The 26,264-nt window shown below is 37.3% G+C and overlaps 1 protein-coding gene across 1 annotated transcript; it reads right to left on the reverse strand.

Annotated features, from left to right (window-relative positions):
* Positions 1–6,149: 6,149 nt before the first annotated feature.
* On the reverse strand, positions 6,150–24,760 carry LOC122089101 (phospholipase A(1) LCAT3). Its single transcript, XM_042658564.1, has 11 exons — positions 24,307–24,760; positions 23,921–24,012; positions 20,572–20,699; positions 20,273–20,408; positions 20,049–20,100; positions 19,057–19,157; positions 13,979–14,161; positions 9,798–9,955; positions 7,958–8,012; positions 7,568–7,621; positions 6,150–6,877 (listed from the first exon to the last, which is right to left on the reverse strand). The coding sequence occupies exons 1-11, from the start codon at positions 24,530–24,532 to the stop codon at positions 6,653–6,655; spliced, it is 1,410 nt and encodes a 469-aa protein (XP_042514498.1). The 5' UTR covers positions 24,533–24,760; the 3' UTR covers positions 6,150–6,652.
* Positions 24,761–26,264: the final 1,504 nt, after the last annotated feature.

A 26,264-nucleotide genomic window follows, 5' to 3' on the forward strand; every position in this document is an offset into this window, starting at 1 on the left:
GAAAGTTTCAAATCCCAAAGAAGAAATTACATATGGAGGGTGCTCTTCCCTTCTCCCTCTCTCGGAGTTTCTTTGATTTCTGGGTTTTAATGAATTAAAAATTTGGATGAAAATTAATGAGAGATTTAATTTTGTCAGATTCGACCATCTCGGAAAATAGACAAGAGGCTAGATATGAAAGAGGAAAACAGATTAAACCATAAAGCCACACGCTAAACTAACTCCCCACCCTAACTCCCCACATCCTTTTAGAAAGAAAAGGAAATAAAAGCAGTTGAGGTATCTGAACAAAGAAGAGCACGTTCACTATCTCTCTTCAATTTTTAAAAACACAAGTACAAAATAGAAATCGACCCAGATCGATTTGTTTAAGCTGGAATAATAGCCAAGCACAGAGAAAGAGATAGAAAGAGTAAGAACAGAGTGAGTTAAAGAGAAGAAGTAGAAGAAGAAGACGAGAGAGAAAGAGAAAGAGAACTTACCAGTTCCAGACGATGATCGCATAGAGAAAAGCGAAGTCGTCGGCGGCCTATTAGAGACGGCGAGACAAACACCGGCAGCTTATTAGAGAAAAGAGAAGTCACCGGCGGCCTATTAGGGACAGCGGGATGAACGCCAAAGGTAGAGAGGTTCCCATGACAGAAAAACCCTATTTTTTATTTTAAAAATTCTCAAAATTTGCAATTATAAGAAAGTGATACGGTATATCGCCAACATATATATTTTCCAAAGGTTTAATTCACTCACACCATAGGATCAATAAAGTCCAAGTGTCACGATCCTAGGGTGAGCTAGAGGATGTATGGCTCACCCCCGCGCTATAGAGGAGCCGAATCCTCCAACAACCAGAAACCACCAATGTTAATTAAGGAAGCTTTGGATAGGTGCTTTGCCTGCCAGAACTGGTTTGGCTTGTACCCTAGTGCAACCCTGTCAAAGTTGGCCTCTGTGGGATCTGACCACAATCCAATCTTCCTTGCATCTAACACTAGCCCTCCCTGAACCAAAAGATTATTCCACTTCCAAGATGCTTGGACTCACCACCCTGAGTTTAAATCCATTTTCTTTCAATCCTGACTCTCCTTAGACAATGATTCCCTCCCCCACCAAATTGGCTTCCTTGAGTAGATTGCTTAGCAAATGGAATTGGAATGTATTTGGCAATATTGATTCCCTTACATGGAACCTCCTTTTGTCTGGGAAGGTTGCCGAGGGCTCCAACCCCCTGATTACGCGGCTACTGAGGACATCCATAAGATCTTTCTTGGGTTTTGAAAGATGAAGAGATATTTTGGTTCCAAAAGTCTAGGAAACCTTTATATTAATGAGGGGGATAGGAATACCAAGTTTTACCACATGGTAACCCGAATCTCTCGCCACCAGAACAGAACATCCTCAATTACTACCACTGATGGCAGAACTATGTCTAACCCCTATGAGATTGCGGAGAATTTTGCCTCGCACCTTGCCTCCATTGTATCCACATCCAACCCTTGTAATCCAGCCATGATTGAATGTTTGTTTCCTACATCTTTGACAGAGGAGGATCGCCTCTCCCTGCACTGCATCCCAAATCTGGATGAAATAAAAAAAAAAAAAAAAGGTCTTTTCTATTGGAGGATACAAAGCTCCCGATCCTGATGGATTTCAAGCCATTTTTACCATCAATTTTGGGACTTACTTCAAGGAGACGTGATCAATCTGGTCTCTTCGTTTTTTGAGGACATCTCTTTACCCCTCGGCCTCAATCACACTTTGATTTGTCTAGTCCCAAAAAAACCTAACCCCGTGGGTGGTGAGGATTTCTGTCCCATTGGCCTTTGTAATGTGGCCTTTAAGTTCATCTCAAAGTTTCTGGCTACACGGCTTCGCTCAGTTTTACACCATCTGATTTCTCCTTTCCAATCTGCTTTCGTTCCAGGCAGGCTGATAATAGTATCATTGTCCATGAAATATTCCACTTTTTAAGAAAAACCAAAAGTTAAACTGGTTAGATTGCTCTTAAGCTGGACATGGCAAAAGCCTATGACAAGGTTGCCCTCTTAGCCCGTTTCTATTCTTACTAGTTATGGAAGGTTTGTCACGACTCCTTACTTGCTATCGACAGTTGAATTTCTTTAAGCGAATTAAGATTGCTAGGAATGCCTTTAAGGTTAATCACCTCTTTTTTGCAGATGATACTTTCATTTTTTGCCAAGCAACTTTGGAGGGTTTGTACTCTATTAAGGCGATTTTAGACCTTTTTCTCTAACTTATCTGGTCTCAGTGTTAATCCTACTAATAGTTGCATAGCTCTTAGTTCAATTGTCTCCAATGAAAATAAAAGAACTTTTTGTAATTTGATGGGTATGAAAGAAATGGATTTTAACTCAGTTTACCTTGGAACACATCTTTATAACAATAGAAATAAAAGAGGTTGCCTTCATAATATGATTAGCAGAGTTAAAAATAAACTTTCCCTTTGGAAGGCAAACTTACTTACCCACGCATGGAGATCTGTTGTTACCCAATCTACCCTTGCGCCCATATCTTCCTACCTTATGTCCTTTTTTTGCTACCAAAGAGGACTTGGACTCAATTGGACTCTATTTATTCCAGATTCTGGAATGGAGACACTCCTAATAAGAAGAAAACCCATTTGCTGGGATGGTGGAGAATTTGTAAACCTAAGGCCATGGGGTGTTTGTGCCTTAAATCTTCCGAAATTCATAACAAAGCCTTGATATGTAAATTTGGATGGAGGTTGTTGACGGGACATGACTCTCTATGGGCAAGAATTTTAAAAAGTAAATGTTCCATCCAACAACCATGAGGAAGAAAGGATCTTGGCCCTGAAATAGTATAACCACTATTCTTCTCTCTTTATCTCATTGGTGCACCCGCAAAATTGGAAATGGAAAATGTACGGATTTTGAATGGGACCCTTAGATACCAGTTATCGCTAGGGCCCATTCCCCGAGAACTATTGTAGCATCACGTTGCTCCATCCTTGAGTCTTTGCAGGAAAAAATTGTTAAGTGATTTTATGATAACAATAATTGGAATATCAATCTACTTAGCTCTTTCCTTCCTACACATTATGTCTCTCTATTTTATCTGTACCCATTGGACCTCAACAGGATCAATGGCGATGTAGTAAATCAAAATCAGGATCCCTTACCACCAAAATGGCTGCAAAATCTTAAGTAATGAGTCACCCACTAACATTATTGGATTATCCAATAGGTGCTCATACTTATCTCTATGCTCACATTGGTGGCACTTCTTCTGGAAGATACATATTCTTCCCAAATTTAAGATTTTCCTCTACAGAGTCGCCTTTGGTGGACTTTCAACAAGTGATATCTTGGGAAGATGGATTTCCATGGATGATCTTTTTGTCTTATGTAATTCAAAACAGGAAACCGCTTGGCATTTATTCCTGTCATGCGAATTCTTTAAGCGTATATGGGCAGCCAGCCCACTAGAACTAAATACCATGGTTCTCCAAGCTCCTTCATTTTAGAATATTATTATGTATTTCTTTAATTTCAACAATTTTTCCCTACATGATCGGGAACACTTTTTCAACAATTTCATCATAGTATTTTATTTTATATGGATTCATAGGAATAATATAATTTTAACAAAGTTTAAACCAAACCCTCATGATATTCTGATCACAGCCCTAAAATAGATTTATCAATATAAGGACCTTGTGCAACAGCAAAAGCCTGTTGACCATAAATTTGAATCCAACACAATTAGCGCCCATAGTACTCCCCCCAAAGCATATAAACAGCAATGCAATATTTTAATTTGTGCGGTAGTCCATAAACCGCAACAAGGTTTAATAGGTTGGCAGTAGGCTTGCTGAATGGAAATGAAAAAATGTTACTAATAACAGATTATTTAATCACAGGAAACCCTACTGAAGGAAGCGCCAAGGCCCTTTTGTTTGGAGCAAAATCTGCAATAGGACATGGAGCATCTCTGACAGAAATATTTAATTCAGAAATACTACAGAAACTCTCTTTTGATCTAGATAATTTTTTTGTGGCCTTTAAGTATGGCACCCAATCTTTTTGAAAATGTGTAACTCTTAACGAATGTAATGTGTAGGCTAGCCCCCAACTCTGAACGTGTATCCTTCTTCGCTTCCATAGCTGAAGCGACTATGGCAAACGGTAGTCTAACTGCTGCCACTTTTGTATACTTCTAAGTTTCTTTCTTTTGATTATATCACCAAAACAAAAAAAAAAAGTTAACCAAACGGACATACTTTTTCTTTCTCCCAATTTCATTTTTTTTCTTCTTTTTTTTCTACTTTTTTTTCTAGATTCTTTTTTCTTTTCTTCTCTTGGCTACCAAACATAGCCTAAATGAAAGAGGAGATGGGATTTGATGTTGCATGTATTAAATGGTTTGGGAAAAAGCTCCGCATAATACTAGTATGGAAAGAAATTTACGGCTGTGTTTGGTATGCATTCCCATTATGAGAATGTGCATTTCCATTCTGAAAATACAGAATGTGTTCTGAGAACATTGTTTGGATAAAATGTTTGCTTAAAATGCATTTTTATGTGAGAATGCTCAGACATTTTATCAAACACCTCATGGGTGAAATCTCTTTGGTGAAAATCCCAGACAATATTACAACAATAACTCACAAATAAAAATATAAATATTGATTGGTTCCTTAGATAGTATTGCTTACATCAAACCTGTAAATATCGCAAGAAAAACAAGAGATTCTAGTATTTTGGATTCGAGAGGAGATCTTAAGAAGGAGAAAAAGAGAGATTTGAGGCGAGAGAAGCGGTTTTTAGAGAGAGAAAGAAAAGTAATTTTTGGAGGTTTGTACGAATGAGACACTATTCCTTGAGAGAGAAGCTGTCTTTCATAAGATTAGTGGCAAAACTATTTTCATCGGGGCTATGCCAAGAGTTGGAGAATAGAGAATGTAGAATGCAGAATGGGAAAATATATCATTCCAAAATAGGCTGCATTCTTGACCGTGTTCTATAATTTTGAGAATGGAATGCTTACCGAACAATGTTTTTAACAGTTCAGAATGTGTTCTTGGTCCAGAATGCATACCGAACACAGCCTACATAAGGGTGTCATATATAACTGAATCCGTTTATTAGAACCGAAACCGACCTGTTATAATCGAATTGAACGACACCGTAGTAAATTGATCCGGTTTTGATTTTATAGGTCATAATTCAGGTTCAAAATCGAACCGAACCTGAAAACCGATGGTTAACCGGCACCTAGTATTAAAGACTTAAAAGTGTTTTGAATTTTGATGGGTCTCTACGAAAAAAGGGGAGGAAAAAACAAAGTACTAACCAACAAGAGAGCTTCACTTTCACACAATCACACTTGATTTTTTAATTTCTAGGATCATAGTTAATTAGTTATAATATGTGTAGTCTTTTACATAGAAAGTATATTGTCTTTGACAAAATAAATGTATATTGTATAACTCTTTAGGAAATTTAATATATGTAGGATTCACACTCATTAGGATGCAAACCAATTTCTAAAATGATACTATTAACCTCGTGTAAACCGATTGTAAACTAAATAAAAACCAATTAAAAACCGTAAAAATCAAAACCGAATGAAAACGATTCTAATTTCACCTTAATCCTATCCGGTGCGATTTTAATTTCATCTAATCAAAATGTAAACCAAACCGAAACCGAACCAAATAACCAAAACCCCACCGTTACACCCCTAAGCCTATATGTCACATCAATGACTGTTTCAGAAAAGTATCAAAGAGGTATCATCTACTTTAACCCACATAAAAAACGATAATGCAAGAGAGAAATTGCACTTTGACATCAGACCGTATTTCTATCATAATAGTTAAAACAAGAAAACTCTACCCATTTATGCGGCCACAACACCACACCAACATACAAATCAATGGGAGGCTACACAGACAAGATTCAAGTCCACAAAAAAGACATCTTCAACACATGTGAATGCATGGGGCAGAGGGACAGCGTAAACAGATAGGTTTCTCTTTCCCTAATAGTAATAATAATTACAATGAGTTTTCCTTGATAGTCCATAAAATTTTCCATGTGGTGAAATCCAATTGGTACGTGCTGATAGTAGGGGCTTACCACCTGTCAGTGGAATGATATCCCAGGTGAACTACCGAAGTGGACATACTAAATTTTATTCAAGTATACGGAGGCATAATTTATATACATTCAGGACTCTTAGAGACCATAAAACACCTCAATCAAGTAAACCATGTCTGCTGATGCTGCCACCCCTTGAACGAATTGATGATGAACTCAATGAAGAGCTAAAGCTAGCGAAGCAAAGGAACACCAACCCCTCCTCCCCTCCCCACCATCAAAAAAAAAAAAATGAAATAACTGATTCTTTTGGCAAAGAGGATTTGATTGGAGCTTTTGATGTCTATACATGTATATGAATCAAATAATGACTGACCATTGACTAACCTAACTAGCCCAACGAGCTCCAAAGTAACAACTGCACTATGGTTATCATCCTCCCACTCTGCAACCTTCGGAGGACTAGGGAGAATTTTTGGTTGATTCCCAAAAACTCTATCAACCGCAAATACTGTTTCACTGGCAACACTTCTTATCTGCATGGAAACCTTTGCTGGTGTGAATTCTTGTCAACTCCCAGCCGTTTTCAAACAAGTTGACATAGTACTTTCTCTGTGTAAACAAGCATCTTCAGCTGAATATGCATCCATTACTCTGGAAGTCTTTGCATTATTGAGCGACTTTTCGGTTACACCCAACCACTTCTTGATTAGCTGAAACACTGTTTTATCACGTAACAGCCCTCGGTGATCAGCAGCAATTCCTACTCTTTCCACTGCTGCAAAACTATCAGCCTGTAACAAAGAATAAAAAGCTACATATATCATGAATTGATCTACTGGATGCAAACCACCACCATATTCTCAAACAAGCTAAGTTGAGACCTCTAGTCAAGGGAATGTACGATGATATAATCAACTTGACTATGACACGATACTTTGTTAGTATTGGAAAGTAAGATAACAAATATCCGCTTAGCATAAAGTGAAACTTATAATCAATTAACTATACTTGCAGAATTCAAAAGTGATTACATATATATCCATTATCAAAATTAGAGTAGAACATGCTAGAACATTTATCAAGAATGGTGACTTTGGCTTCTAGAACAAACCTACAAAATTTAGATTTTCCTGGAAGCGATATTTTCAACAACTTTCCTCCGTACTCTGAAGTTTGTAGTGCTCTGTAACGGTATGAGTTAAAATACTAGATAACCTTCCCAATGGGTGAAATTTTACTTAATATTCAAGAAAGTGTGAGAAAAGTAGACAAAGTTTTCTCTCGCCCCCTTCCCAAACTGAAAAATGATCTTATTTGTTTCCTTTTACACATCTCAGCTGGGTTATACATACTATTGTAAAGGTAGTTGCACAAAGTATAATCCAATGGGCCTAAAAGATCATGCCCAGGACTTCTCTTTGATAACACAAAAAATTTACAAAGAAACAGCTAATGTATAAGAGACGGGATACATAGAGCACCTGAGCTGACTCAGCAGGAACAGTCCCATCTCCATCCACATAAGAATAATCAGGCTGAAAAGAGAAACAATAACGATAAGAACTTTATGAGACCATCACATAAATATCATTTGGTCACTTGGCAAGTCATAGGGGAAAGATGCAGCCCACCCTTATGGGAGCCTGCATCATTTGGTAGCTACCTATACATTGCTCAACAGACAATAAATTGTACATCCAAATATCCAATATGTTTTTAGCGCAATAATAGTTTGTCATAGCCCACAATATGTCTGTTATCAGCTTATAGTTCAGACATCACAGGGTCGAGGATCCAATATCCTTGTTCTATAATCCTCATGTAGGTCATGGTAGCCTAAGTCTTGCATAGACCAAATTCAGTCTACTTACCATTGAGTGGCATATTTCAGACGAGTCACCTATAGAAGAGGTTTTTGAACCATAGCTGCATCAAAGAGAAAATGTGTTACAATTACTAATTGGAGAAAAAAATGTACAGGCAACCATAATTTGTGGAAATGATCAAGATAATCTATTGTACAAGGGTAAGGTATAAAGTTCGAAATTTTGACGGCAGATTTCGTTTCGACACTTATTGAAACGAAATGGCATGTGAATTGAGGCATCTACAATGTTTCTTCTTTTACTGAAATGAACCAGATTTTGGCCATTTCCATTCCATATTGATGCCATTTCGGTGTAATATTTTGGTTTCGAATTTTCAACCAAGATCAGATCCCACAGTTGAAACCAAAATCTTGAACCCTGGAAAAGTATTGTCAGATTAGTTGCACGAACATATTGTCATTCTTAACAATATGGACATCCAATTATCTATTCTTTGTTCACAAAATATATGCCAATACTTCCAACTATGATGCTATTTGATGATTACTTAACAATAGTAACAAGAACATGTTTTGTCCTCCGTCATGGTTTTGATTCTGAAAAACCAGATAACAAAGCTGGATGAAGCCCTTAATCAAGCTAGCTAAATTACTGAAAGTGAATAATTTACCAAGGACATGCTTGTACATCTCTTTCTCTCTAAACCATAAAATTTGCATCACAGAAATTTCAGTGACACGGTTATCCCTAGAAAGAAAGTTGTAGGAAGCTTACTAATAAAAGTTAAACCACAAAACATAGCATGTCCTCAGAATCTACCAGAAAGTAATAAAACAGACATCAATAGAAAGGGCAGACAATGTATTTGACATTACTAATCCAAAAAATTGGCAAAAAGGGAGCTCATTATACTCAGGAAGTTTTGGTAAAATCTCTTATTTTATTTTTTTTAATAAACTGAAAATACACAGAATCTGAGAGGGATGCATTTACCCATTGTTTTTAAATCGGCAAAGACTTACTTTGCAACCATATATTCTTCTTATACTATTTTCTTTTAAAAAGCTGCATATCTGCATTTAAAAGTTCTCAACATTTTCTTATTTTACTTTTACAATGAAGTAGTTGTACTTAAGCAGTAAGAGTAATTAAAATCATTAAATTCTACTTATATGTGGATGGTTCAGATAATAAAATTGAGTTGGGGATTTGATGGCAAGGATTAGGGTCTTCTCTATTGATCTTTTGCATGGATTTCAATGTAATGAGGCAGCAGAAAACTTTTGAATATGTGCTCTCTGTTTACCATTTTCTCTATTGGGATATGACTATGAACCCCGGTTTTGTATTGTCTCACATGCCATTCTACCGCCACACTGCTTTCTGTTTATCCATCCCTACAGTTGGGAAGATCAGGTCAGAATCAATTCAGGACTGGATTACATGGCATGCATCCGAGGGTTGTCTCCCACCCAATGGACCCCAAAATCTAATCAGGTATCTTATCTATATATCGGATTAACTAGCATGCTTTAATTTTTATGGAATTGAATATGAATATATTCAATTGAATATAAATTAGAAATTATGTTATACCACAACCCTTGTCAGAATTGACAAAATTGACCAGAACAGCTGCATGTAAACATCTGATCTGCAGGATATTTTTTTTCTAATCGCAGCCATATTTATCTACAGCCATTCAGATAAATGCATCATTTTTTATAGGTTCAATCAATTCCAATCAGGTCACTATCCAAGCAGGGATTTTCTAGTATGTCACGCCAATTACATGTTAGGTTTCAATCCTATTGCATGGAAAAGCATATCCCGTTCTGACACATGTATGCTGTAGCCCTCATATAGTGGGTTAGCTACGTACCAAACATCAAAAGGCGTGTCAAATGATGTTCCATAGATGTTATAGAAGTTGACCCCACTCGGAAGTTGAGCTTTGTTAAGAACTTCCCTTGTCACAGAAGCCCAGTTAAATATACTGGAATTGAATGGTAGAGCTACTGACTTTCCATTATAATTCAACTGCAAGAGGAATGATGTCAAAATCATGTTAGACCACAGAAAGTATGTAGTATTAAACATGGTATCTTAGCACATTCAGTAGGTCTTGCCAGCCTCCCAAAATAATGAAGAGAGGCATAACAAATATAACTGCCATTGAGAAACAAAAATTCTTTTACTTATTTGACTCAACTAAGCCCTATGTCAGCATTCAACTGTGTTTAAGGCCATATTTATTTTAAGGTTCGGCTATGTATTTTTTATGGCGTTGGCTGCCTACCTGATGCATTCACCATCCTCCTTTTGGGCATGGGACCAGCAGTACAAAAAATCACTGGGGGAGACTGATCGAATATGTAACATAAGATTTAGTACAGAAAATGAATATGCCAAATTATACACCTATTTATGTACCAATAGAAGTCTCACATAGATAAATGGCACATCTATCTAGGTGTCCACATGTCTTTAGCAATTACGACACTGATCTCCAAAAGTCTATATGGGACATTTCGGTACTGCTACAGTCTAAATTGGTTAGAAGAAACAAAACAAGATTGACCCTGAAGACCTCAAACCAGTGTAGAACCCTTGTGAGTACTTCTTTCCTAGGAGCAGTTTCTATGCAAGTATAGCTCAGTAAAGGTTCTCTGTGCAGGTCAGCTATTTTAAGCCACATGGAGAGCTGAAGTAGCCAATACAACCATAGGATGGTTCAGGGATCCCAAGGATTGGCAGAAAGTCTCATCTAGTGGACCAACTCACTTGTATACCCAACATTTTCATCCGCCAAACCATTTTTTCCAGGGGAGAATTTTTTTTCAAGAATTTCTGAAGCTTTACATTGTACGGATACTACTATTTTCTGAAACTCAAATATATGGGTACATGACCAGAAAAATTTGAGCACCAGCACTAATTATGGAGGGTTTTGTGCATATTGACATGTGGCAGCTCTTCTAGATGTGCCCAGTGCCTTCATCAATTGTGATGATGCGGATCGATCAGATCTGATGGATCTATTGGCCTGCACATAGTGGGCCCACTGATGAAATAGGACAGGGAAATCCAGATCTAATGGTTCAGATAGCTCCGATCTCATCTCCTATCTAATGACAGATACGGCCAAATCTAAATTTAGATCTAACTGTAAGAATTTAAGATGGAAACTACAAGATCTTAACTAACTTTCAGAATTAAAATCAGATAATAAAATACTCAACTATTTGAATTAGATGGGATGGGATGGGATGGAATGGAGTAGAGGGAAAAGAAGATCGATGGGTGTGATGAAGGAGATAAAATATGGAAGCAACCTAAGATTTAGGATCATATAGCAATCAATGGGAGCATAAGAGGAAAAGAAGCGGTCGATGGGAGAGATAAATTGAGAGAGGGAAAACAGGAAGCACTGATAAGAAGTGAAGAGAAAAAACAAATCGTGAGAGGGAAGAGATAAAATAACTCCCAAGTAAAGATCTCAAATTAATAATGTAAAAAAATAAATAAATAAAAGAAAGAGAGAGAAGAGAAGGCTGAGTTTTTTGTCATTGTTGTTGTGTAGGGAGAAATAAATGGACAGAGGGGGAAAAAGAAGGAGATAAGAATAGGGGAAAACTTTCCTACCAAGAGAGAGAGAGAGAGAGAGAGAGACCGACAGAGCTGGCATGGGGAGGAGGGAGAGCTCTTCAGCCAAAATGGCAACAACCAAATCAATTCATTCCATTAATCAACTCTATTGTAAGGGGGTTTTAAAATGCTTATTTGTAAAAAACAAAGAAATCTTCTAGATCAGCTCAACTACTAATAAAATATCAAGACCCAGTCCGGCTTCGTAGCAAACACTAGTGATGTAGATCCCCATCATGGGATTCACTATGGAAGGAGGAAGAAGAAGGGCAGCTTTGGAGCTACCATCAGCCCTTGAAGAGCAGAGCAGCTACCGCCCAGCTTTAGTTTCCTATTTTATTAGTATGGTTGTGTTTTTAGGAAGTCTTATTAGCTGCTATTTTGTTTCTTAAATTAGAAGATAGAGTTAGACACCGTTTGATAACGTTTCTGTTGTTTCTGTGTCTAGAAACAACAGAAATGGCTTTTCACGTTTTCAGAAATAAAAACGGACTTTTTGGTGTTTTATAAACCTATTGCTCAAAACGTTTTTAGCAAACATAATGCCACTAAAAAATCCAATAGTATCATCGAATGCCCAAAAAGTAGAGAGGGTTCGGTTGCCTCTTTTTAGGTTTAAATAGTTGAGAGATTTATCGGGCACAACAGCCTTTTTTTTTCTCTCAAATTTGTTTCTAGAAACAACGAAACAAGTCCGACTTGTTTCGTCAAAGTCGTTTCTAGAATTGTAAATATGCATAAATTTTGATTTATGTTTCTAGAAACGGGTGAAATGGAACAACTTTATCAAACTCTTTTTAGGCTGTTTCTCTATTTTTGGGAACAAGAAAACGTAGAAACAGCAGAAACGGAACGTTATCATACAGTGCCTTAGTTTCTATTTTGCATTTGTTTCTAATTTGAGTTGGTCGCTATTTTATTTAGTTTCTATTTTGTGTCAAGCTTCTATTTTGTAATTTCAGACCTCTATATAAAGAGGATCTGCTGTAGACACAAGCCACTTTTGAATTAATGAAGATTGCTGCAGTTTTTGCTTGCTCCCTCTCCTGAGAAAGGAAGATAAACAGCTGGGATATCTGTGGATGAGATACCCAGGCTGAGATAGCCATTCCCACCCACATCTATTTTGATTTACATCTTCTTTTCTTTTTCTTTTCTGTTCTCTATTATTGCTTGTGTGAGGGAGATTTGAGAGTTATTTTATAGCATTGATTGGAGGTTCTACAGAGTCCAGTTGCAGGATCAGCCATCGTTTCTTCTCAGAAGCAAGGGATTTCAGGAGTAGCAACAGGACCTGTTCTCTCAACCTCTGTTCAGTATTTCTGGAAACCCTTCGGAGGAGTTAAAGGCCATTCTAAGGGAAACAATCGACTAGGTATTTACCCTCTGATACTCAGTCAGATTTCAGTTACAAACCCTCCCTCTAATCTGGCCGAAACCAGTTCCGCCTGGGTTTCTGTCTGCTGCTGTCGATTTGTTTTCTGGATAAGCTCTTGTTGCTGCAAGTGCTTATTTTGAGGGCTATTCTGATTCATTGGAATAGTGCTGATCATCTAAATTTCTGGTTCTTAATTCCCTTGTTCTCTATCCCTATTTCTGATTTCTGTTGAGACTAATTTGAAGGGTCAGATTTGACATTGGCTTGAGCTTAACATATTGGGAGTTGTTTACCTAGTGCAACCGACTCTTACACTAAGTAGTCCCTTCCTGTATCTACCCCTCTCCTCCCACAATAGGGGGCAGATATGTCATTTCATAGGAGGGAGAGAGAAGTAGACATAGTGAGGCACTAGCGTATGCTACGGAGCCAGACAGGGAATATTATCCCTAAAATATTACATCTAGATTTTTCTAAACTAACTAGACTAAATTCTTACAACCCACTACTACTCTCCTCGCCAACCATCGGCACCAACATGGGAGCCACCAAAAAAAATTAATTAATTTCATGCACCCCCTAAAACCCCCACTTTTGGGCTTTTCCCAACCCAAACCAAAACTAAAATCTGGCCCAAATTTAAACTGGGCCTGCACTATGTGATATCATAGTCAGGCAATTTTTAAAAAGACGTTACATATAACATGACCCAGAATGCCAAATGAACTGAATCTAGAAATATATGACCCAGAATGTCAAATGAGCTGAAACTAGAAATGATTGACCCAGAATGCCAAACGAACTGTATCTAGAAATATTTTGGCACCAAAAACATGCCAGAAATTTTTCAATTTAAAATTAATTTTAAACTAACTTCTTGGAAATGATAACTAAAAAAACCCAAACTAAAAGAACCGACGACACTGGCAAAAGTACAAGAAGAAAATTTAAAATTATTAATTATTAAGGGGGGAAAAAACACCTTTGCAGTGAGAATTTAGAATTCTGGTGCTGCTATTGAAGCTTGAAGGCTGTACCTCATTATTCCTCAATGCTTCTTCAAACAGAGAAATACATTCTCTAGGGCCGTAAGATTCCAATTTGACAGAAGAATCTTCCTCGTCTTCAGATTGCTTTCTCCAAACCTGAATCAGAGGTTGCTGTTTCCACTTGAAATTTGGATTCGCCAACATCTCATAGATAGATGGGCATTCAACCAGCTGTACAACAGAAAATATAATGCTATTTTAGTACAAATGCATATCTCCAGAAATAACATAATGTCATCTTTTGATTGTTCAGGACGTATAAGAGGGCACAGAAACTACCGAGATGCAATGTCAAATTTGTTCAAGAGATAGCTTGCTGTCTAAGAAAGTAAGAATCATAGACATCATTACAAACAAGAATTAAATTTCTTGACCACAGAAACCCCAAACTGAGAAAAGTTGGCTGGCCCGAGCTCATTTTAAAACTAAGGTAATATATTACATTTGTTATGCCATTGAGAAATGTACATCCATATTACATTCTCCCTCCCTCCTCCCTCCTCCCTCCTCCCTCCCTCCTCATTTCTACTTTATTCTGGGGTGTGCTTAAGGTCATGCTCACTTCAAAAAATCAATAGGTCATGTCACAGTATGAAAATCCATTGACAGAAAAGTGAAACAATACAAACACAGTAACCGAAAAAAAAGTACAAACATAACATTTAGTGGCTTCAGACATGATGTGAAGAAGATAGGAGACATGAGCTATGGTAAGTAACAATTGCACTACTAGTCAAAAAGGATTTATTGAAGCAATATATCGGAGTTCGAATACCTGGGATAGTCTCTGAGTTCGTTCATACTACGAATAGTTTGCTCAAAAGGTGGTGCGACCTCGGGGTCTGAAAACCCTAAACTTGAGTAGCTATAGGCCAACCCAAGTGAGAAAATCAAATAAAAAGATTATCAATGGAAATTCCTGATTTCACAGATCAATTCAAGGCTCTTTTGGAGGGGGAGGAGGGCTTAATGTCATATGGTTAATTAAGTTTTAAAGAAAAGGGCTGATGTAGATCAAGACTCAAGAAAGGTTCCAACACAAGTATTCACTCCTGAACAAGCCAAAAATCCTAGTTTAATGTGTTAAATAAGCAGCCTAATCAGTTATATGAGTCGGGGTTGGGAATGTTTATGTTTATATTGTAATGGGCCTATTTGAAAAGCCACATATATATATGACGGATAAGTGATCCATACGAATTTCACTCGTTAATTGTATCTAGTCCTGGAAAGTTGTGGAGTATTGGAGATGTCAATAGATCAGTTTCATTGCTAGTTGTGAAAGACCTCCTTGAAAATGTAGTCATTAAATATCTTGAAAGGAGTCCCAATGTAAGTCCTTGAAAATGTACAGGCCATCAAGTCTAAGAGATAGTCCCAATGAGAGTCTAGAATCCTCCCAGCCTAGAAAGAGTTTCCTGTAAGCATTTGCAATCAGAATTTGAATGCAATTTGGTTTCTTCCATTATTCTGTGAGAGACAGACTGCAGTGAGCTGCTGTTCCTGGTGAAATGCTAGGGTGGTTAGTGAGCTTCTAGCCTAGGCTTGGGGTGTAACTCTTCAAATCATATCTTTTTATATTTTTTATTTCTTCCTTGGTAATTAAAATTGAGTTCCCACCTCCCTACTATCCTGTCTAATGAGGATTCTGATTTTGTTGCAAGGACTAAACTAGGATCCCATTATTTTCGTATCAGAGCTATGGCGTAAACCCAATTCAAGGAATTCTGACCCAACAAATATTCTCAACCAGATCACTGACATGATCAGGTCGACTGTATGAGCTGGCGATGTCGATAGATTAGTTTCATTGTTAGTTGTGAAAGACCTTGAAAATGTAAAGTCATTAAATATCTTGAAAAGAAGTCCCAATGTAAGTCCTTGAAAATGTACAGGTCATAAAGTTTAGGAGAAAGTCCCAGTGAGATTCTAGACCCTCACAACCTCTCTATAAAAAGAGTTGCTTGTAGCATTTGAAATCAGAATTTTAATGAAATTTGGTTTTTAACATTATTATATATGAGAGATTGCAGTGAGATGATGTTCCTGTTGAGATGCTAGGGCGGTTAATGAGATTCTAACCTACCCTTCAAGTCATATCTTCTTATCTTTTGTACTTCCTTTGTTATTAAAATTGCTCAATTTCGGTTGCGCTCTCTCCTCCCTACAATCCTGTCAATCAAGTATTCTGATTTTGCTGCAAGGACTGAAGCAAGATCCCATTAAGAGCAAATCTGGAAGTTGAGACAGAGTTGGGATAAAATGGAAACAAACATACATAACAGGGGGCCTTGAATATATTAAGGTCAGGCCCTTAGGTGTAAATAGAAAAAGAAGCTTACTCCTTCCTCTCGATATGAAGAGGAAGGCGTATAACAGATCTGGTTGCCACGTGAAAGAACTCTCACACCTACAGAGGTTCGATCACCCTGAAACCTTAAGGTAATATTCTGTAATCAACTCTATTAGGATCAATCATCAATAGGTAAGTGAATCTGGTTAATAAACAATGAAAGATTTCTGCAACTGACCCCAGCGGATACTAGTGAAACCTGAGCTAGTCATGGTTTGAGAAATTGGATTGGATTGGATCGGCATCAGCCTTAACCGATCCCGATTCTTGGGCAATACCATATCAGTGGATCAGTACAGGAAAAATGTTGAACAGTAAAAAAAAAAAAGAAATGATTTTTAAAGGTATTTCTGTCCAATCCAGGCCAACCCCAATTGGGATCAGACAGGTATCGGCCTTGATCGATCCCAACCCCAATTCCGTCTTCTCAATCCTTGGACCTGGTTGCTGGTTTGGTTCTTGCAGCTATGAAGGCGCTCGGTTCCAAGAGTCTAGGGCTTAAGTTGCCCCTTTTTATAAACTCAATAGATCCCCGAATACCAGGTCCAACCTTGGAGGAGTCACCGAGTTCCAACGCTTCGTTCCTCACCCACAGTTCGCCATTCCACAGAAAAATAGGGAGTAACAAATAAGGAATACAGAAGAAAGGAAGGGCAATGAAGGGAAAGGGAGGGAGGACCAAGGGAGATTCACTGTGATAATAATCCTTAATTGGATTGAAATAAAGAGAGAAGAAAAGGCATCAGGAGAACACGAGAATAAGAGAGCAAGGAAGGTTTCGTACCCTAGGGAAGGGGGGAGAGAGAGAGAGAGAGAGAGAAGGAACACTGATACAAACACCACACGCAGGGAACACTCCAACCAAACTCAATATTTCATTCCATTCTTCAAATCTGCCATTGCATAATGGTTGCTTACATATATAAAAGAAAACATGCTCCTACATATAGCAACTACCAACAAATTAGGAAATTAACAAGGAAACTACCAAATAACTCCTGTGTATTCTATCCACCACAATAAAATAAAAGATAGCTTCTATGTAATATACCAGCCCCCTCTTTTGACCAAAAAACCAGGTTGGGCTGGTTACATCTTGGCTTGGGTCTCCAAAGTGGGTCGTTCCGGTCCAACCATGCTAATGCAACTGCGTCAAAAGGCACTACGGAGTAAACATTAGGTGGATTTTTAAACAATTAATGTAATTTTGAGACAAAGGAATCTAGGGGAAATAATTAGAATTTTCGACTAAGGAACCTATTTGAAGAGGCTCTAATATCATTTTGATGGTTTCCACAGAGCCAAACAACTCCTCAAATGCCTTTTATCTCCCTCCCCCTGCCCCCCTCCTTCTAAAGAGAAAGTTCCCATACAGTGCGTGGGAGCACATTCAATGGTGAAGCAGCCTTCTCTTCTAAAACCTGAAAATTAGTGGAAGGCCCCTGCATTTATGAATCAACAAGAAACTTTAAATGATCCAGACCAACTTAGAAGGGCAATAGAGCTTCAAATAGCATGAGGGCGCTCTTCTTCAGAACCCCTTCATCCTGAAGCTCTCTTCCAAACTGTTACACCATTGCAGCAATGTGGCTAACAGAAATAATCACTAATATCCAGCTTTCCAATAAACAGCTGTCCTCAGTTGATGCTAGCTTTTAATGATCTCAGTACAGGATCAAATTTCTCAACAAAGTGAATTTTGATGTGAATGAAAATACAAAAGTCCCCCTCTTCACGCTTTCATTTGACTATGAGGTAGGGTCTGAGTTGAGAAGAAGGTGAGAGAGTGAATAGGCTTGTCAGATATGACAGAGGCCACCTTTATTTATAATGTATGAGCGTAGTACAAAGGGTAACAAATACAGAATGTAGTACAAGGAAAATCCCATCCTTGACAGTCTGGAACCTGAATTAGTTAGGGCCTCACAGATAAAATGGATTAAGCCAAGAAAAGCTTCTCAGGATTGTTAAAAGGTGGGATAATAAGTTTTTTAGGCTCACTGACAAAAGCTATAGAGTTTGGCCACCGCTGTCATTTTAAATTGGGGGTGAAAGGAATCAGTGAACTTTCCACAACTATACTCTGAACCAGCTAAAGAAACTCCAACTTGAGCAGGGGATCTACTAAATCCTGGAGCACCTAAGGTAAGGAACCTGAGCGTTTTAGTAGTGAAGAACCCAGACATAGACAGTACCATATGACAGATGGTCCTTAAGACCTCCTGATTATATCTTTTCCAGTGTTTGATGCAGCCCCTTAGAATTGGCCTAATACATTCTGCAATGCATCTTTCAACTAGGGATACTAACTGCTTTTTTGAAAATAACACTAATCTTGAAAAGTAAAGTGAGTAGGTTATGTTTCCGGTGTATGCATTATGACCCTGTTTGGCTGCTCTTGAGAGAGTGAATCATAAAATGCACATGCTCCCGACTCATTCTTGTAATGTGATAGAGAACAAACCACAGAAATTCAATAATCAAACCAAGGTTCACTCTCGATCTTGCAAAAGAAGCAATGAAAGGAACAATATGATATCAAACGAGGATGGGGGGCACTTCATTATACTTTGAAAGATTGGAGAGATGAGTGAAAATCTCATGATTATCTTATGTGTCATTAGACTCATTGCATCCTTATTGATCATTTCTTATGATGCCTTATGTTCAAACTAGCCCCAAAAGTAAAAGCCATCCCAAATCAAGAATTTACCAGCTGATGCATCGTCCATCTGGATACAAAGAAGTAGCCTTCAAGGCCATAGACAAACTGCAGTCCCGTCAAAAGAGCGTCATTGATGCATCCTGGTGCGCCTGTCACACATATATATTAGAGTTAAAAAAGCAGTCTAGTCTCTAAATTCTTGTCCCCTGAAGTGTACATATGTCGTTCTTGCCAATAACTAGAACCATATAAGAAACTCGACCTCCCAGTTACATGTAGGTATATTATTTCACATGCAGATAAATATTTACCTCATATCATAAGCTAACTTAAGCACTATACACTATTACAATAACCACTATTCCATCCATATAATTGTAATTATTTTCAAATGTTCTCTTGATTCCTCAAATACTTTATTCCAAGATATATATGTGAAGAGAGGTGTTCAGTGGTTCAGACAAGCTTGCACACAGCATGACATTGCATTTTAGCAGATCTTTCTGCCATAATGTGCATTGCACCTTTCAGAGTGCTAATAATACCAGTTTGAGAACATTTTATAAACACTCTTTCACACATATGTTGCATGCTTACATGGATAACCTTAAAATAATGTTCAAGATTTCTTGTATGAAAATATAATGTTTTAGTATTCAGTTTCTTATATTTTCTTTATTTATACCACTAACATACACAGAAATGATAGCGGTATCATATATTTTTCCCTTGTAGTGTTTGTTTGTGTGTATTCAGTAATTTTCAATACAATAAAATACTTTATTTCTCTTACACCCAAAACATCAGACTAATTTTGATTGATCAAGGAAAAAAAAGAATTGTTTGGAAAATCTCTGCTCTTTATGAGAATTTGTCACAAACAGAGCACATGTTTTCTCCAGGTCTCCGGGATACAGCTTCAGGATAAACAAAAATTTTCACTGTATAAAATTTAAATTCAATATATTACTGACACAAAAACATGCCAGGACCATTTCGTTTGATAAAATGTTTCAAAAATCTGAATGAAAAGGAAATACCTTGAAATGGACATCCAATGCAAATCCAATTGTTGACATACTTTTCAAAAACCTGCAAATTCAAGAATTTTATTATACACCTAGCCTCTCGTAGCACAAACGAACTTTCTAACTAAATAAACATCCCTTGTGCAAATGACTCAACTAGTCACTTTTTTTTTTTTTTTGGGGGGGGGGGGGGGTGGGGGTTGTTAATGGGTTGGGTGAGGGAAGAAAATGCTCACATCATTATGGAGTGACAGGAAACATGACACAAGCAATCCACCCATCGAATGTGAAATGATATTCACTTTTCTCCCCCCAGAAGTCTTGTAGATTGCAGCAAGTTTTGCTTTTAGACCATCCATTGCTTTGTCAATTCTGCCAATGTTTTAACCAGTCTAATGCTCAGATTACTGAGAAGTTTTTACAAGAAAAAATTGTTATAGGCATCCATCACAACACTTGGTTAGCATTTAATTGATAGATGGAATCACCTGAATATTAATTAATTTTCACCATCAAACAGTTAATTATTGACTACCTATTGCTTTGACGGAAGTCATAACCATGTCCAAACAACGTGCTTCCCTTCTTGTACCCACATCCAATAAGCATATTAATCATATCATGAAACTGATATACATCTGTAATATGAAAAAGCTTTGCCCACTGTAACATCAAGAAAAGAATAAATCAGAGACAAAAAATAAAAAAAAGAAAAGCAGTAAAAAGTTAAAATACAAGAGCACTAGTAGGTTCCAAGATATGAAAATGCTTGGAATCTTTCATATGACCATAACATTTTATTCATTAGTGATGGGGACATCAAAGTGTATAGCCGAAAGAAGAAGAATACCCAACCAGTCCCATCTCTGTGGTTGGAGGATTAGAAGAAACCAGAAAGAAGAAGAAAAAAGAAGAAAGGAGGAGGAAAGAGACGAGTTGAACCAGCCTTCCAAGCGCTGGGTTCGACCCCCCTTGTTTCTCCCATTCAGAAAATCTTGTGGACCCCACCAAATCTTACTTTACTTTTCTTTAATTCTGATATAATTTAATTGTTTTAAACAATTAGGAAACTAGGACTTCTTTCTATTAGGTAGTTTATTATTTCAAATAACTGAGTTTCTAAGTATCTTTTTTTTATTTTTAGAAGTTTTATTCTATTTAAAGTGTAAGGCCATTGTTGGAATGAATGATATTATTGAAAAAAAAGCACAAAAGATGTCGCTCCTCTCTCACGACTCCTCTCTCTCTCGGCTTTCTCTCTTGTCTCGCCTCCCTCTCTCTTCCATTCTTTTCTCTGTTGCTGTTGTTTTCTCTTTGCTACTGCCAGCTACTCTCTGTTGCTGCTGTTTACTCTCTGTTGCTGCCGCTGCACTATTGCAGCCACTTTTGCAACAACCGAAGGTCATGCTACGTGGATAGATCATCACTTGGACTGCTGCTGACCTCCTTTTAATAATCAGACTGCTGCTGAACATTCTTTTCAAAAATCTGGGTTGTTTTCCTTTATTCTCAAATCTGGGCAGCAGGTAAGCAGAGACTGAACCCTCCCCATTCCCCCATTGTCCCCTCATTATTTACTCCATCTTCCATTAAAACCCTCCCCTTTTAGCCCATTGTTTGACCATTATTTGCACCACTGTTTTACCTTAGATACTGCTGATTTTCTTATTACAAGTATGACTGATTTTAGAGCATATAACATGGTATTTTTATCTATCTTTGGTGCTTAATAGACTAGTGTCATAATCTAATTTTTCTTGCTGCTATGTTCCCTATCTCATGTTCCCCCTTGACACTTGAGTGAGTTCATGTGTTTTTCTTCCTAGACTATTATTGCTCTCTGTTACTTTGTTCATTAGTCTCACTTTATTTGGCATGTTAACCTTGTTTGTTGAGCTTCCTATATCCTGTCCAACCCAAGTCCCTTGAGTTTACCCTACCTAGTTAGTTAATCTTGTAGGAAACCTATTCACCTAGGAACCCCCTACATCAATTAGCTATGAGTAAATAAGTATTAATACGTGCTTGATGGTAAAAGTAGATTTTGAACCACTGTAGGCAAGAAATACAAACAATTGGGAAATGGAGCAGTGTTTAGCCTTTGATATAAAGCCCAGGAAACTCAATCTGCAAGACATCTTCTTTTATCAGAAGATAGAGAACAATGTAAATTAACTAATTAATCCTTAATCTTTTATGGGTGCATCTTATTGTCACAAAGTGATGAGTCGAAAAGTTGCAACCTTCTTCAATTGCCCTTTGTCTTATTCCCAAAAGTTATCTATCTTAGGTGAGGAAAAAAAAAAAAGGGGTTTTCAAGTAATTTAAAAGCAATCTCTAATAATGTCATTCTCAAGAACATAGTCATTGCCTAACACGTTTTTCAACCCAAAGGCTATTTAATTCAGGTGGGGAAAAAAAGGGTTTTCAAATAATTTAAAGCAACTTGTAATAATGTCAGGCTCAAGAATAGTCATTGTCTAACAAGCTTTTCAAATATACTTGTAAAATGACATGATTTTACCCTCATTGAAAGAAAGTGTTATACTAAAAGGGTAACAAAGTAAGATTACAATTTCGTTTTTACCAGCTTTGGTTACAACAAGATTTTCTCATATTTTATACATATAATTTCTTATTAACTTTAAAAGTTAGCTATGGACAATAACATAAAAAAAAAGTAAAATCAGAATTACTTTGGAAAGTAGTTTTATTTTAACCAAAAACAAGATTGCTAAGAATAGAATCATGTGATTCAGTATAATGAATTTAAATCATTATTCTGAGACTAATAAACATGAATTTACCAAAATACTAAATTCCAGATATAGCAATATAAGACCAAAATTACAGTCCTAACTCCTAACTACATATAAGTAATAAATCTTTCCTGTATTTTGACGTCTGAACAGAACCCAAACGTAAACCATATGACAAAATCCTTTGCTGGCTAAACTGCCCATCAATACTCCAAAAAGCCTTCTCCATGTCAGTTACCAGACAATCACTTATGGCAGTCAAGTAACTCCTCCTACAAACCCTATCCGGCAACAAATTGAATGCTAAAAAATTATTTGGTACAATTAATCCATCTTCTTAATTTCTTGCTCCTAATCAATAAGGTGATTATTATCACCTGACATTATATAGTAGAGGGTTGACATCCTAATCGAAGAAAAATTAGCACATAGGAATGAAAAGTTGCATCCAACGTTTAAAACACTTGAGGCGTGAAGATTTGTGACTCTGTAGAAAATATATTTCAATGCGGGTCCACTCACTATATCCCATGAGATGTCATCCATATTGATATTCAGACAATTCACTCAATGGTCAGTAGGATACTTCTTGAAGGATAAAACCCAATGAAACATAGATTACATGACCTTAGCCAGAAATTTGTGGATTTCTCCACCAACTCCAAAACATATTACCCTCAAACCTGACCAGAAATGAAATTTAAGATCAACCACTGTCTCTTTTTTTCTTTTTCTTTTTGTATTAACCACTGTCTCTTACTTCATTGCACTATAGCTTGACTGGGAGGTAGTCTGCAGGAAATAGAACTATCTAGATGCTTCAAAAAAGGAAAGCCTCAATATTCTACTACAACAAATAGGAAGATTGCATTAAGTGGTCACAAATAGTGTTTCAGATAGAGTAGCCAAGCAGCCAGCATATTCAACCAATGACTTTTCAACCATTTACAATGTACGCCAGGACCTGTGTTCTCTTCTATTTCTTTTTTACTCCCTTCAGGTGTTGTTAGACAACCATTTTTAATTGAATGTAGTAGACACAAATGACGGCAACCATGAAACCATGGTAGAACCTGTAGTAGAATCTTTTCATTACGTTGTTGTTTACTGAAGGATCAAGCTTACCACTGAAGGGTCTAAAATATCAATCGCATACAGTCCGTAGTCATCCTCGGGCACTACAAGTTCACTCCCGTCATCCAATAGCTCTGTGTAACCTAGAAAACCACACTCCCTATAATCAATATCTAAGAATCTAAACTCCAAACAACAACAACAACAACAACAACAAACGAAAAATTCAAAGTAATCACTGATCTCAAAGCAGTTGGAACGATAATGACATCAAAAGGCCGAACGACGTCACTGCACCTCAATCCCCAACGGGTCGGATCCCCGGTAGAAACATAATATAAAAGTACTAAAGCTACCTCATCAGTTGATTAACAAACAAATAAGCTAAACTTAGCAAATAAAAGCTTAAAGCTTCAACAAGTTTAAGTTTTAATAACCTGTTTCTGGATTATACATGGACCAGACCTTCTTCTTGAACTCCAAATCAGCTAACAGTATCCGAACCCAAACCCTAATCTCGTACCCAAACTTCTTGTTCTTCGAATTCAAAATGGAGCCACCGATACCTGAGATGAGAAGAACAGGATCAAGATCAGCATCGTCGTCACCTTCTCCATGTTTCCGGCGCCGGAAGAACGGAAACAAACAACAATCTCCGAGCATTTTGAGCTCCAGAGAGGTTTCGGTTCAACTTCGCTTTTGCTCTGAAGAGTTGCAGAGAGGATTTAAACGAACAGCTAAGCAAGTGTGGATAGAGAGGGAGCTTTAAATCTAATATACAGAAGCTACTAATGTGCGCAGGGATGCGCAGCGTGACGTTTGCATTATCACGTATTCTTGATTCTTCTTCAACTTTTGAAGTAACGTTGAGGGAGACGAAGAGATGAACAACAGTGGTGACTGGCAGATGGAAGAAACTGAAAATGGTTTATCTGACATCATACGTGGCATATATCCAGAAAGTTTAAGGGTAACGAAGTCCACTCTCCTGTCACCGTAGGTAGGATGAAATTTTTTTTATTACGACACGTATGGTGGGCCTTGATTTTTCAATCCAATGAAAAATGTGGATTTGTCTGCAATTGAACACGTGGTTAAAAGTTAGACTGAGATGAAGAGTAGTGAAGGTGTCCATTACAAGCCCGCATCCGCAGAACCGATTACGATAACGTGATCCAATCAACCATTCATATATAAGACCATACCCAGTGGGACCTACTGGACGGTTGGGATTAGGATATTGAGATTTAACGTGGAATATTCTGATACGTCCTTCGCGCGGTTTGGGATAAAGAATGGTAGATGGAACGGCGGTTGGGAGAATTATTACGTAGTGTTGTGGACTTTTTGGGTACCATCTGGACCTAACAAGTTAAGTACGCCATAGGTCACGTTAGAGCATTTTGCTTGCTAAAGTCCAACTTGACCATAAGAATGCCATAATTTAATTCCATAAGGCCTATGGGTCCATAACTTGTGGGACCTGGATAACCCAAAATTGTTGCCTTGGAATCTTCACTGATTAGCTGTGTAAGTTTGGCTTAAGAAGTAATCCTCTCATGTGCCATTTTAGTAGTACTTCCTCTTTGAAAAAAAAAAAAAAAAAAAATTGTCCTTACTTATTCACCTATGATACTGACCATCAAAAGGTGTATATATATACATCAATGCCTTTGGCTGTTTCATTGGTCAAAATCTTATATTGTACCTTGAGAACCAAGGATCAAGTATTGGTAGCTGAAAAATCTAAAAATAATATCAATAAAAAATTATATAAAAATTCTAACCATTGAATATTTAGAATAGATTGGAGGTTGTTGGTTGGCACGGAAACATTTGGCTTCCTTGCATATATCATTAGGATGTTCTATCTAGAATTAGCATGTGCTTCATATGTGATTATCTACTCACGACATTATTTGAAAAATTCTTATTCCATATAAATTTATATGTTTATCACTCTAATGCATTGAGAATATCCTAATCACAATTTTTGTTCATGTTCTTTTTGCTGTAATGTGAATCAAGTCTTACAAGGATTATAGAGAATTTTGAAGATGTTATGGATATGTTCGATGATTCTTTCCCTTTTATGGGATATGTAAAGTGCGTGCAAACTTTTTTTTTTGAAAAATGGGTTCACGTCAAGTGTTGACTAAGAATGTTCATCTTCTTATTCAAAATTTGAGTCTATTGCTTAAAAACAAGGTAGCCAAGCAACCATTGGAAGGAGAATTTTCCATACACTGGGTAATACTGTCAGTTTGCCTAAGGCACTGAGACCTTTGGAGATCAAGTGATCCCCTTAGGATTCCAATTGGGCTAAAATCAATATTGACATGACTTTTGAAGGGAATCCAAGTCATTATGGTATTAGAGGCTTCTTCAGACACGA

This window comes from Macadamia integrifolia, chromosome 9 (assembly GCF_013358625.1).
Source record: "Macadamia integrifolia cultivar HAES 741 chromosome 9, SCU_Mint_v3, whole genome shotgun sequence".
Taxonomy (NCBI): domain Eukaryota; kingdom Viridiplantae; phylum Streptophyta; class Magnoliopsida; order Proteales; family Proteaceae; genus Macadamia; species Macadamia integrifolia.

What these genes read in the sequence shown, in the direction of transcription:
- LOC122089101 (XM_042658564.1), bottom strand. Translation starts at nt 24,532, where the DNA reads ATGCTCGGAGATTGTTGTTTGTTTCCGTTCTTCCGGCGCCGGAAACAT. An exon ending in CATGTATAATCCAGAAACAG is followed by an intron (nt 24,013 to 24,306) that starts GTTATTAAAACT and finishes GTGGTTTTCTAG; the next exon opens with GTTACACAGAGCTATTGGAT. An exon ending in TTCCTGCTGAGTCAGCTCAG is followed by an intron (nt 6,878 to 7,567) that starts GTGCTCTATGTA and finishes TCTTTGTTACAG; the next exon opens with GCTGATAGTTTTGCAGCAGT.